Source organism: Cynocephalus volans, chromosome 2, assembly GCF_027409185.1.
Source record: "Cynocephalus volans isolate mCynVol1 chromosome 2, mCynVol1.pri, whole genome shotgun sequence".
Taxonomy (NCBI): Eukaryota; Metazoa; Chordata; class Mammalia; order Dermoptera; family Cynocephalidae; genus Cynocephalus; species Cynocephalus volans.
In genome coordinates this window covers 233,640,411-233,653,033 of record NC_084461.1, presented here as the reverse complement: position 1 = coordinate 233,653,033, position 12,623 = coordinate 233,640,411, and the positions used below count along the sequence as shown (strand labels likewise).

Sequence of the window (12,623 nt, the reverse complement as noted above, 5' to 3'; positions counted from 1 at the left end):
ATGTGTGTCTCATTTAATCCTCACAACATACCTGAAAATTTGGTCTCGTGATCACCATTGTGCAGATGAGCAAGCCCAGACACAAAAAGTATAGGTGCACAGTTCAGGATCACACAGCTAAGAGTTTGTACACACCTCTTGATTCCATAGCATCAATCCTAATGACTGCACTGAGATGCTCCTCCTAAGCCATAAGAGCCATTTTACAAAACATCACGATAGTCCACCTTTAGGGAAAAAAATCCATGAATCTTCCAAGGCCAAAGAATAAAAATTCAGCCTCCAAAGAATAGCACATGAGGCTCCTCACAATCTACCCCAATTTTCTTTCCAGGCTCATCTCTAGATATCTCTCCTGCCCCAACACACCCTGGGTTCTAACTCCACTGCATGTCCTGCCATTCTGCTGATCATGCCTGGCACTTTTCCATCTCCATGACTCTTGCACGTGGTGACCCCACACAGTCTCTTACCTTGGAAAATATCTCCTCACCTACAAGCCATAGACCATTTCTCATTCCTTGAACATTCTCACAGGCAAACCAGAGAAGTTCCTCCTTCTCTAAGCAGCTCACACAGCACTTGACACACTACCCGAGAATTGTGTGTGTGTGTCTGTCTGTCTGTCTGTCCTTCCGCTACAAGACAAGCTCCTCTATCTCCTTGAGGAGTGTTTTAATCACAGGACTGACACAATTGTCTCTCTGTGGTGGCAAGTGAATGAGTTTCTCCACTCTCCCAGTTAAGTCCCAGTCTTTCCAGTTTTGACAATATACCGGAATCTTAGAGCAGATTGTTTTGAAAAAAGAAAAGAAAAAAATGCAGTAACCATTGTGTATTTCAAGTGCTTTGGAAAAACTGATCACCCTCAAATCACCCTGAATATTTTATGAAATCCAGGCTCTTCTGAAAATCTGATGAAATGTACTCAATTATTCAACAATCTATACTAGTCTATTTTATATGTCAGGCATCATGGTAGGTATTGGGAATACAAAACTGTTATAAACTGAATGCTTGTGTCCCCCCAAAATCCATATGTCAAAATCCTGACCACCAATGTGATAGTATGAGGAGGTGTGTCCTTTGGGAGGCAATTAGGTCAACAGGGTGGCTCCCTCATGAAGGAGATTAGGGCCATTAGGGGAAGACACAGGGGAGCTTGCTCCCTTCTCTACTCTCTGCCATGTGAAAACACAACTAGAAGACAGCCATCTGCAAACCAGCAAGAGGGCTCTCACCACACACCACACGTGCCAATGCCTTGGTCTGAGACTTTCCAGCCTGCAGAACTGTGAGAAACAAATGGTATTGTTTAAGTCCCCCAATCTATGATAGTCTGTTATAGCAGCCTGCACTAAAATAAAAACAGTCTCTGCCTTCACGGAGCTTACAGATGAATAGGGAAGACAAATATCAACCACATATCCAACTCAATAAATGTAAATAAATGAAATAAGTGCTATGAACAACAGACAACAGGAGAATCTAACCAAGTTAGGGAAGTCAAGGAAAGCTTCTCTGAAGGGTGACATCTGAACCAAGCTCAAACTTACTGAAGGAGCAGTAAAATTAACAAGACATAGAATAGAAAGCAGAACCTTCCAAGTATATGAAAAGGCCCTGATATAGGAATGAGCATGGCAATGACAGGGAATAAAATGCCAATGTGTCTAGACCTGTCCCTGGACAAAATGACCTAACATTTTGCATAAAATTTCAGAAACATTTACATCCTGGGGCCCATCCTTAGGCCCCAATATTGCTCTCTGTCATATGATGGTGGTGGGAGAGCAAAATGATATAATCCCTATGGAGGAGAATTGGCAAATTCTAGAAAATCACCTGTGTTTACCCTCTGACCTACCAATCTCACTTCTTGAGTCCTATCTCAACACACATGCAAGGATATGAAATGGTATATGCACACAGTTATGTGCACCATTATTTACAACAGTCAAAACTGGAACAAATAGGGGACTGATGAGATATAGCAACACAGTGGATTATCATGTAGATAAAGAATAAGAAAGTGCTCTAAAATACAGAGTGCTCTCTCGGTGTTGGTACTCTAACTACACTGAGAAAAGAATTATTATTCCAACTGACTTGGGGGCACAGGATCTACACTGTACTTCCTCAGTGGGATATACTCCAAAGACAAAAATACTACTTGGATATCTGTATTAGTCCATTTCTATTGCTTAACAAAATACCTAGAACTGGGCAATTTATAAAAGAAACAAATTTGTTGCTTAAAGTTACTGAGGCCATGAAGTCCAAAGTCCAGGGAACACATCTGGTGAGGGTCCTTTTTGCGGGTGGCTTTACAGCCACACAGGGTATCACATTGCAAGATGGCAGAAGCAGAGGGAGAGACTTTCATGTGCTCTCCTTTTAAAGCTCTCAGACACACACCCCTGATCATCATTATTAATCCATTTGCTAAGGCATGGTCCTACAATCTAATCACCTCTTCAGGCCCCACCTTTCAATTACCGTTATAGGATTTCCCACCCTCACCAGTTACAGAGGGAATTAAGCTTCTAAGATATGAACTTTGGCAAATACAATTCAATTAACCCACAGCAACATCTCGATGTTATCTGAAGTGAAGTAACATAAAAAGGGGAACAGACTGCTGCTGCTGCATCAGAAAGATAAACTATGGAAAGGGGACAGTTGTCCCCTGGCCTAAGAGTCGGGCCAAGTTGAAGATCGGTCTCGGATTTCTGGGCCCATCGTTGGGACCCAGGTGAAGCTCGTCAAATCGCTTAGCATGTTTCCTGACCATAAAATGACGACAATGCCTCTCTCTCCTGTTGTAAGTTATCTCTCATATAATAAGCACTAGGCTCAACATAAGAAAGCCTTTTCCCACAGAAAAAGCTGCCCCCAGCCTGAAGATGTGGCTGCAAAAGACAGAAGGAGGCCTCCTGCCCACGCCCGGGAGGGAGCCGGCGGGCAACTGGGAAAGGAGCGGAGCCGGGCCGGGCAGGGGTGCCGGGTTGAGCAAACAACAGGGCACCACACAGGGTTTAATTTCAATTTCAGATAAACAACAAATAACCTAGTCGTATGCTGTAGTCCTACTAGAAAGTAACTCGCTTATCTGAAATTCACATTAAGCGGGGCATGCAGTATTTACCCGCCACCCGCCGCCCTGGGCACTCGGGTTTGCTTTCCCACCGGCGTCCGCGGAGAGGCCGACGCGGAGCCCGCAGGTTGCCGCCGCTCACCAACCGCCCGCTGCCGCCGGGTCCAACGCCACTCGCAGGGTCCAACCGTCAGAACCGTCTCTGCCCGCCCGAGCCCAACGACACGGAGACGAACAGCTCTCGAAGAGGCTCCCGCCTTCTCGGAGCGCGCGCGTCCGGCGCGCCTGCGCTGCATCCGGGAGTCGCGTCCCGTTGCTCGGCAACGAGCGCCCGCGCGGCAGGCGCCACAGCAGACGCGCGGTGAAGAACACGCGGCGCGGAAGGGTGAGCGGGGGGCGCGCGGGGCCTGGAGGGTGCACGAGCGACAGAGAGGAGGGGCCGGCGGCAAAGGGCCATGGAACCCGGCTGGCAGGCCGGCGTGTTGTGGGAGGAATGAGGGGGCAGCGGACTTCAGGGGAGGACGGGAAAGGCCCCGAGTCCCTGCGAGACCGTCGTCGCAGGCTCCCTGGCTCGGCGGTGTCACGATTCCGCGCCGTTGCACTTGCTGAGGACTTCTGCTCGGTTCCTTTCAGAGCCATCTCAGGCGCCCCCGCCTCCAGGAAGCCGTCCGACCTCGTCCAGGCCCCAGCGGTCGCAGTCTTCCCCCGCCTAGCGGTCTGTGCCCAATTCTCTGCTCTCATTTCCCGTGTTCTAACTTACGGGCTGGTCAGTGCCGGGCAGGAGAGGACTCAGCAAAGGTTGATTGAGGGAATTAGTGCCAGAGTGAGCACTGATGGATCCGAGGGAGCAGGAGCCCTTTTCTGGGCCCTCACTGATTAAGTCAAGAAATGTTTACTGCGCAGCCAGTGTGTGCAAGCACTGGGGATACAGTGTGAACAAAGACAACCCCTATCCTCAGTGCCCTGCTACTGAGTGCAAGGCCGTGAACAAGGAAGGCCAGTGTAAGCAGACCCTCAGGAAACCCCAAAAAGTAGCCCCGCTTGGTGAGTGTGCCCTGAGTGGGTGGGGAGCAGACTATAAAAGGCATCCCTTTGATCTTTCCCTCTCCAGGCCTCACGTGGTGACTCTACTCTGGCTCTACTGTCTTTGCACCAAATCTTAGCAACTGTCAGGTCAACGTATTTCATTGAGATCATTTGCAAAATTGTGCAATTTAGAGAAGGTGTTTTCTCCTAAGCAGCGTGGTGGCCACCCAACGACCAGGGAATGGAGAGGCATCCCGAGAATGCAGCGTTGGTGATCCTGCCCTCTGGGAGGAGGGTTCTACAGCTGTGAAGGCAAAGCAGATCTGTAACTTCGAATCACTTGAGGATTTGTTGAAATGCAAATTCGGAATCTCTACATCTGGGGGGAGACCTGAGAATCTGCATTTCAACAGGCCCCAAGGTGATAGAATGCTACATTATTGGACCACACTTTGAGTACAGGAGGTATAGAAGATTGTTTGTCCAGATGCATTGGTTCAGATGGACCACAGATTGGCAGAAGGAAAAACCACCCGCACCTACACCAACCCCTCTACTGCTACTCTAAACTTAGTGGCTTTAAAAAAAAAATTATTCTCTTGAAGAAAGAAAGGAGAGAAGGAAGGAAATAATATGTGGAACTTTCAGAAGGAGAGAACAGACCATTGTTTACCAGAGGCGAGGGAGGAGTCGGGGAAGGGTTACACAGTAATCCGGTAAGGGACACAAAGAATAATTACGATTTGTAATGAACATGCTAATAATACGGATTCGATCATCACATTGTACATAAATACTCATAGTCAACTCTGTATCCCATAAATATTTGTAATCAATTACGTTTCAATTGACAAATGAATTTTTAAAAAGGAAGTTGAAAATGAGTCTTACAGGGCTAAAGCCACAGCGGTGGCAGCGCTAGTTCTTTCTGGAGGCTCTAGGGAGTTTCCAACTCCTGGAGACTACCCTTGGCTCATGACCCTGAATGACATTGCCTTTTCTCCCTCTGCTCTGTCATCACAAAGTCTTTCCTGTCTGACCTTACTGTTTCCATCTTATAAAGGCCCTTATGATTACATTGTACATACTCGGCTAATCCAGGATAATCTCCTCATCTCAAGATCCTTAATTTAATCACATCTGCAAAGTCCCTTTTGCCATATAAAGTAACATATCCATAGGTTCCAGGTATTAGGACATAGACTACTTTGGGAACCATTGTTCAGCCCTAGAACAAGGACATTCTCTTACTTACTCATATTTCAATTATTCAAAATAAAGAAATTTAACCTTGATAAATTCTATTACATAATCTACAATTCACGTTCAGTTTATACAATTTTTTCAACAATGTTCTTTATAGAATTCTTTTTCTGGCCCAGATCCCATCTACGATTAGGTACATATAATTATTATGACTGTTTAGTCTCCTTTGATCTATAACAGTTCCTCATCTTTTTTTTTTTTAAGAGTATACCTTGACATTTTTAAGAGTATAGGCCAGTTGCATACTGTCTGTTAATTTGGCTTTGTTTGATGTTTCCTCAGTTAGATTCAAATTTTGTATTTGGGGTGGGAATCCACAGGACTGTACTGTGCTGTGTAAGAAGCACATCATATGAGGAGGCCTGTGATGTCACTTTGTCCCCGTATTGGTGACATTTATTTTGGTCATTTGGTTAAGGTTGTGTCGGCTAGGTTTCACCAGTGTAACGTTTCTGTATTTCCCTTTGGAATTAATACTAATCTGTGGGAAGAAACTTTGAGACTGTGTATGTAAGGAATATCCATTTCTCCTGAAATATTCACCCAGTTTTAGCAGTCGATGATTCTGGCTCGATTCAGTTGTACTGTGATGGCAAGTTTTAAACTCCATTATTCTTTCCATATGTATAAATTGGAACTTTGCCTTCTCCCCTATTCATATGCTTATTCATTCTCATAAAGACTTATGGATTCTTATTTTATTCTATGGATGCTATAATTCTTTACAGTCGGTATTTATTTTAATGGTCAAATTGCCCCAGATTTGGCTAGTGAGAGCCGCTTCAAGCTGGCTTTTGTGTCCCCAATCATTTTATTTTTTATAATTTTCTTACTTACTTTGGCAAAATAAAATGTTCTAGGCTCACTAGACTTCCTGCCCCTGATTTGGAATCAGCCATTTATTTCTCCAAGGAGCCCTGATTCCTTTTAAGTGATGAAGACTATTTAAACACAAGTTCTGAATGCTTATGTGCTCCTTACTACTGAAGTGTTTTGGCTTCTCGGCCCTTGCGTGGAGAGAGGAGAGAGCTAGGAAATATATTTTTTTCTATATCCTTATCTATTTATCTGTCTACCTTTCCTTCCTTAAACTGAAAAATGGTGGCGGGGGGCGGGGTATTGGTATGGGAAAGGAACAAACTGAAAAATATCTCCAGAAAATGTTAAGGCTGGATCTGAGCCCTTATTATTCACTGGGCTCTTTTGCAGTTAAAATGTGTAAACGTCAGGAATATGGAGTTGGTCAGGAGTAGGCTGGTGCTAGACCATTTCATGGCATAATCTACCACTGTAATAGCTAATATTTATTAAACACTTACTATCTGTCAGACTAAGTGCCTTTCACGTGTTTGTTATCTCTCCCAATCTTCTAATTACTGTGAGGTACATACTTTTGTTATTTCTGTTCTACAGATGAGGAAACTGAGGCTCAGAGAGACTGAGTGACTTGCTGAAGATCACACAGCATATAAGTAGCAGAACCAGGACTGGAACTTGGTCTGTCTGATCCAAGAATCTGCATTTCTATTGCTACGCGTCACGGCTGCTCCTGACTTACGTTCTAACTCAGGCTACGTTGCCTCCAGTGCTTGAAATCTAATAGTAAATCCGAGGGCATCAACCTAACCTAAAATTGTTTCTTGCATAAGCAATAGAGAGTGGAATATTGTGTTAGGTGCTGGCAGAACCCCTGACCAGCAGTAGCTACAGTACCTAGCATTTTCCCTTCTTTTTCCCAGGGCTTTTCTGTCGTCCCTTGTGAAATAAATGAGCCTGTCTTATCTACATATGTCATACATGACTGTAGCTTCCAACATCACAATAGCACAGCTTGCTGGGTGCTCAGAGCCCCTCTTGGGGATTTCCTGCCTTGCTCAGGAAATTATTAAATAAGGGAGTTATTTCCTCCCTACTCAAGGATAGAAATGTGTGGGTAAGTGGAGGCCTTGGCCAACTTTAACCACCTATGTATCAAGCTCCTCTCAGGCCTGATGACCCCCAGGACCTATTGTCTGACCTAGTACAGCTAGAAAGCTTTAGGAAAAAGTCTATTTTAATATGAGAGCTATTGGCAAGTATGTATTTGTTGGTTCTTTTGGAATGGGTGGGGTCCAAAAATATCTTATTTATCTTGAAATAAATCTGAATTGATTAGAATGTGTCTATTTTTAAAATCAGATTAAATTTTTAAAATAGTGTGACTCTGCTTTAATGTTGCCCAGGCCCCCCAGGATGGAAACTGACTACCTGAAGAGGTGCTTTGGAAACTGCCTGACCCAGGCACTGGCAGAGGTGGCAAAGGTTCGGCCGAGTGACCCAATAGAGTACCTGGCTCACAGGCTTTATCAGTATAAAAAAACAGCTAATGCAAAAGAAGAGGTGTGTATGTATACTGGGCCTTCTTACGGAGGGCTCAGCTTTCCCAGAGTAATTTGAAATCCAAGGCAGGATTCTGGAGCTGGCCTGGGGAGTTTCTTGGTTTATTCAACTTGCCAGGACCCCTTAGGCCCAGATATCCCTGAAGTGTGAGGAGCTAAGAGGGACTCCAACTCAGAGGGGTTGTGGAGTTGGAGAGTTTGGAGCTATCAGCAGGCTAAAGCTGGTTGCAGGAGGAAACTCAGCAAACCTGAGGGCCCAGGGCGTATGTCTGTCCCCAGTGAGTGAGGGCCTGTTTATAAGGCTTCCTATGTGCTGACCTGATGCCACTTTGTCATATAATCCCAGAATGGGCAAGATAAGATCCAGCTGGAGGAGGAATATGACAGTAGCCTCAAGGAAGTGGAAATAACAAAAATGCTGAAGCAAGTAGAGGGTCAGATTCAACAGAAGTGTGAACAGTGTCACAAGGTAGGGATGAGAAACTCAGCATGATAATCCTTGATTATTATTATTGATAATCCTTGTCAATTAAAAAAGGAAATTTTAAAAGGCAAATTCATTTTAGATTTTAAAATATATCACTAGTGTTACTGGTTTTAAAAAGATCAAATTTGGGGCTGGCCAGTTTGCTTAGTTTATTTAGAGCACAGCCTTATAACACCAAGGTCATGGGTTTGGATGCCTTTACCAGCCAGCTACCCAAAAAAAAGAAAAATCAAATTTTTAAAAAATCTATTCACCCAGGAATAAATGTTTTTTTATACAAGATTCTTTGAGCCCTTTTCAAAAATTATTCAGTAATTTTCAGAAACCAAATATGGTTGTTATCAGTACATACTTTAGATATTTTGTTTAGTACTTCTTTGCGTCAAGCCTCAGATGCCTCCTTTATGATACTGTAATAGTGGACATAAATTATTAACTTGGAATAGTTGGAAACAGCTCTGCATTCATCAGTCTAACAAGCATATCTTTTATCTCCCACAATTTTTTTTCACAATTGCCTGAAAAATGTCTTGTGCCATTTTATGCTTTCTACAAAGTACATGATACCTGGATAGGGAATTGATATAATTGTAATGTTGGGCTTGATATCCATCCTCTTCCTAGATATCACTACATCCTGTACCTTAAAATCTTTATGCAGTTCTGTACAAGTCACTAGTTTTTGCTAGTTTCCAAAGCCAACTTTGAAGATATGAAAATATTAAGCTTATTTACATTTATACTAATATCCCTAGCATCCTCATAAACAATTAATAGATTTATTTGTTTAAAGCTGGATGTTTTGTAAATAAGTTAAATCAAAAGAAAGATGGTTTCATACAATTGCTTGGCAATAGTCTAGGGGAACTCTCCCTCACAAAAGATTTATTCTTTGAGAAATTATTTGGGGATGAGAGAGGTGATGACCATTAAGCAAAAGTTGTCATCCTCTTGCTGTTCACTCTAATCTTTTTCCAACACCATGCTTCACTGTTAATAGAAATAGAAACGTATAAAATAAATAAATAAATAGAAACATATAAGCAGGAAAAGATTCCCAAAAGTCTACCCTAGTTTTATGGTACCTTTATTAAAGAAAATTTTGCTCACACCAATATTTTGAACTGTCCCTTAGTGTTGCACTCAGATTTTGCATCCTGTGGCTATATTCCCTAGCATGATTTAGATAAATAATAGGTATGCCATTCTTTGGCCAAGTGTGAGACAAAGGCAATTGTAAGGGAAGATGGGAAATGAGAGCCAGCATGATGCCTAGACTATGTGCACGTTCTCGGTTTTAGGAAAGAGTTCATATGCAAGTTGTGATTATGGAAATTGATTCCCTGTTTTAGAAGGAAATAAACAGAGAAGCCAACAGTGATCTAAAACAAAGCTGAATTGATTGCTTACCTGGCAGGGAGAGCCACGCACTGACGCATGAGTTACTCTCCGAGTAAGATTTGAGAGGACTAGATGAAGGGCAAGGAGATGGAGGTATATTAAATAAAACAAGATTCCAAATTCTGGATTCGGATTGATTTAAGGTGAATTACAAACTGTTCCTTGCTATTGGTCACCTTTAAATTTTGGGTCATGAGTGCTGGGAAACCTGGTTTAAAATCTGCCCAGGATGGGTTGCATAAAATTTCATCAGGCCTGCTGGTTTATCTGATGGGTTTATATACACATACTCAACACTTTGCAAGATTTTTTCTTAATCTCTTAAAACTACCTTTGCTTTTATACACCTTAGCAAGTCTTTGAGTACCCCAGATTGAACACTACTAGTCTAGGGAATGTGTCAAAAAAAGAATAGAAACAGAGTGTTATGTGTGGTAGAGATCACATTCAATCATAGGAATAAAGAAGCACTTCATAGAAGAGGTAGCATTTGAGCCAGGTGTAGAAAAAAGCAAACGTTGCCCTTGTATTGGTTTCTCTTTATTAGGGAGAGGCAGCTTCAAGTAAGTAAACCACAATTTTGTTTCTAAGTTAGAAAGTAATTCCTATTGATATAAACCACACAAATGTTTTAGAAATACATTTTTATAGAATCAATAGATATTTGCTGAGCAGACTCTTTGAAGTTAGAAGGGTCTTACAGATCATGTGGACCCTTCACAAATACTTCACAGACCTCTCTGCAGTGCCCGTGGGGTTCATTGCAGAATGGACCTCTGTCTGGGACTTCCAGGCAAAGATGGTATGGAAGTGGTCAATAGAGCTTAAGTTGCAAAGATTCATACCTCAGCCAGGGACTACAGATACTGTACAGAGATGTTAGACTGCTTGACATTGTCTCATAGATCACTGAGGCTCTGTTCATTTTTTTAAATCTTTTTTTTCTCTGTGCTTCAGTTTGGATAAATCCAATTGATCTGCCTTCAGGTTACTTTCTGACCCTTTCTTCTGCAATGGCCAATGTTTTATTAGGAGTTCAGTAAATTTTTTCAAAAAAGTACAGATATTGTACTTTTCACTTCTAGAATTTCTATCTTGTTCTTTTTTTATATTTTCCATTTTCTCTGCCAATATACCCTAACTTTCGCTTATTATGTCCATTTTTCTCCCTTAAATTTTTGAAAATATTTATATAGCTGTTTTAAGTTCCTGTCTGCTAATTCCATCATATGTTATTTTGGGATATCTTTCTAGTGAATATTTTTTATCTAGATTATAGTTCACACTTCCCTACTTCTTCATACGTCTAGTAAATATTTTCCTACTTCTTCACATGTCTAGTAAACATCGTAGATGACGTTTTAGAGGGAGTCTAGAGTGTGTTGTTTCTCTTTAAAAAGTGTTGAGTTTTGTTCTGACAAGCAGTTAAATTATTTGTAAATTACCTTGATCCTATCAGGTTTGATTTTATGCTTTGTTAGAAAGGGTCTGTTTCAGTTTTATTCTTGGTCTTAAGCATGAAAACAGCAATATAGTGTTCTTGCCATACTTGATTGTGTTTTAGTTTTTGCCAATAACTTGCTTTTTTATTTTCTGTTTAGGATTTGATTTCCAAAGCTATTTCCACAAAGACCATACTTATGAAGGAAGACATGAAACCACTTGAGAAGGAGGCCTCGAAGCAGGAATTCCTGCCAGGTACTTCCAATATGATTACAGGAATGTCTCAACAGGTTGCTCCTTTGGAGTCAGCTGGCCAGACTGACCCGGACTTTGAAACTCCACAAGAAGTAAATTACCAGGAGGCTTTTCAGCATGAAGTTATTCACGAAATACCTCCTGGTTCCACATCTTCTTCTTAGATTATGAGAAGGTGGATGATTCTAACGACTCATCCTCAAAGCTGCAAGCCAATACAACAGCCAGCTAGAAGAGCTCTTACTTAAACCAATATTTAGGAGGGGCTGAAAAAGGAAGTGTCTCCAGAGACTCTCCAGCCCAAGTCCTATTCTGATAGCCATGAAAATCCCTCAGTCATGTGAGGATTTGAACTAGTTATAGGACAAAATAAAATCAGAATAAGGATTTAAAATAAGCAACTCAACTGATGAGATTTTTTCCTTTTGTTTTATCGTTTTTTTGGAGACTACACCATGAAAACCCATTCATCTCATGTGTTCATATCTTAGCTTTAGCTGCACTTTGCAGTCAGTCCCCTCAGAGTGTTTACACATGTCCTGGAGTCAACCAGTGTCACTGATAACAGGTATTTTTCTTCAATATATGTTACCAATTTTTTTTATTGTGGTAAAATACATATAACATAAAATTTACTATCTTCCCCATTCTTAAATGTAAAGTTCAGTCATATTAAGTATATTCACACTGTTGTGCAACCATCACTGCCATCCAGATCTAAAACTATTTTTGTTGTGCAAAGCTGAAACTCTGTACCCCATAAATATGTACAATTATTGTGTCAATTTTAAAAAAAATAAAGTGCATAAAAACAATAACAACAGTGCATTCAATTATGTATGCTTATGTTTATAAGGATACTTCAAAAAGTTCATTAAAAGATTTGTATTATCTTTTAATTCTATTTTTCCATGAACTTTTAAAAATACCCTCATATATCATATATACACACACACACACACACACACACACACACACGCTTTGTATGCTTATATAAAATTGAAGTGAACAATAGCAATGATATATGGTATGGAAGGCAGGAGTTAGGATTATTTTGTGAGTATAAGGTACTCACATTGCCCATGAAAAGGTATGGTATTATTTGAAAGAGGACTTGGATTACTTGTAAATATATATTGCAAACCCTAGGGCAACCACTTAAAAAAGGGGGGGGGGGAAGTATAACATATGCAAATAAAAGAGAGAAAATAGAATTACATAAGATGTTCCATTAAAACCAGAAAGGCAGAAAAAGTGGAATACAAAAATA

At 41.4% G+C, this 12,623-nt stretch overlaps 1 protein-coding gene across 1 annotated transcript; it reads left to right on the top strand.

Moving 5' to 3' along the window:
• Positions 1 to 7,621: 7,621 nt before the first annotated feature.
• Positions 7,622 to 11,517, top strand: DYDC2 (DPY30 domain containing 2). The gene is made up of 3 exons (XM_063087777.1): positions 7,622 to 7,768; positions 8,114 to 8,236; positions 11,257 to 11,517. The coding sequence occupies exons 1-3, from the start codon at positions 7,622 to 7,624 to the stop codon at positions 11,515 to 11,517; spliced, it is 531 nt and encodes a 176-aa protein (XP_062943847.1).
• Positions 11,518 to 12,623: the final 1,106 nt, after the last annotated feature.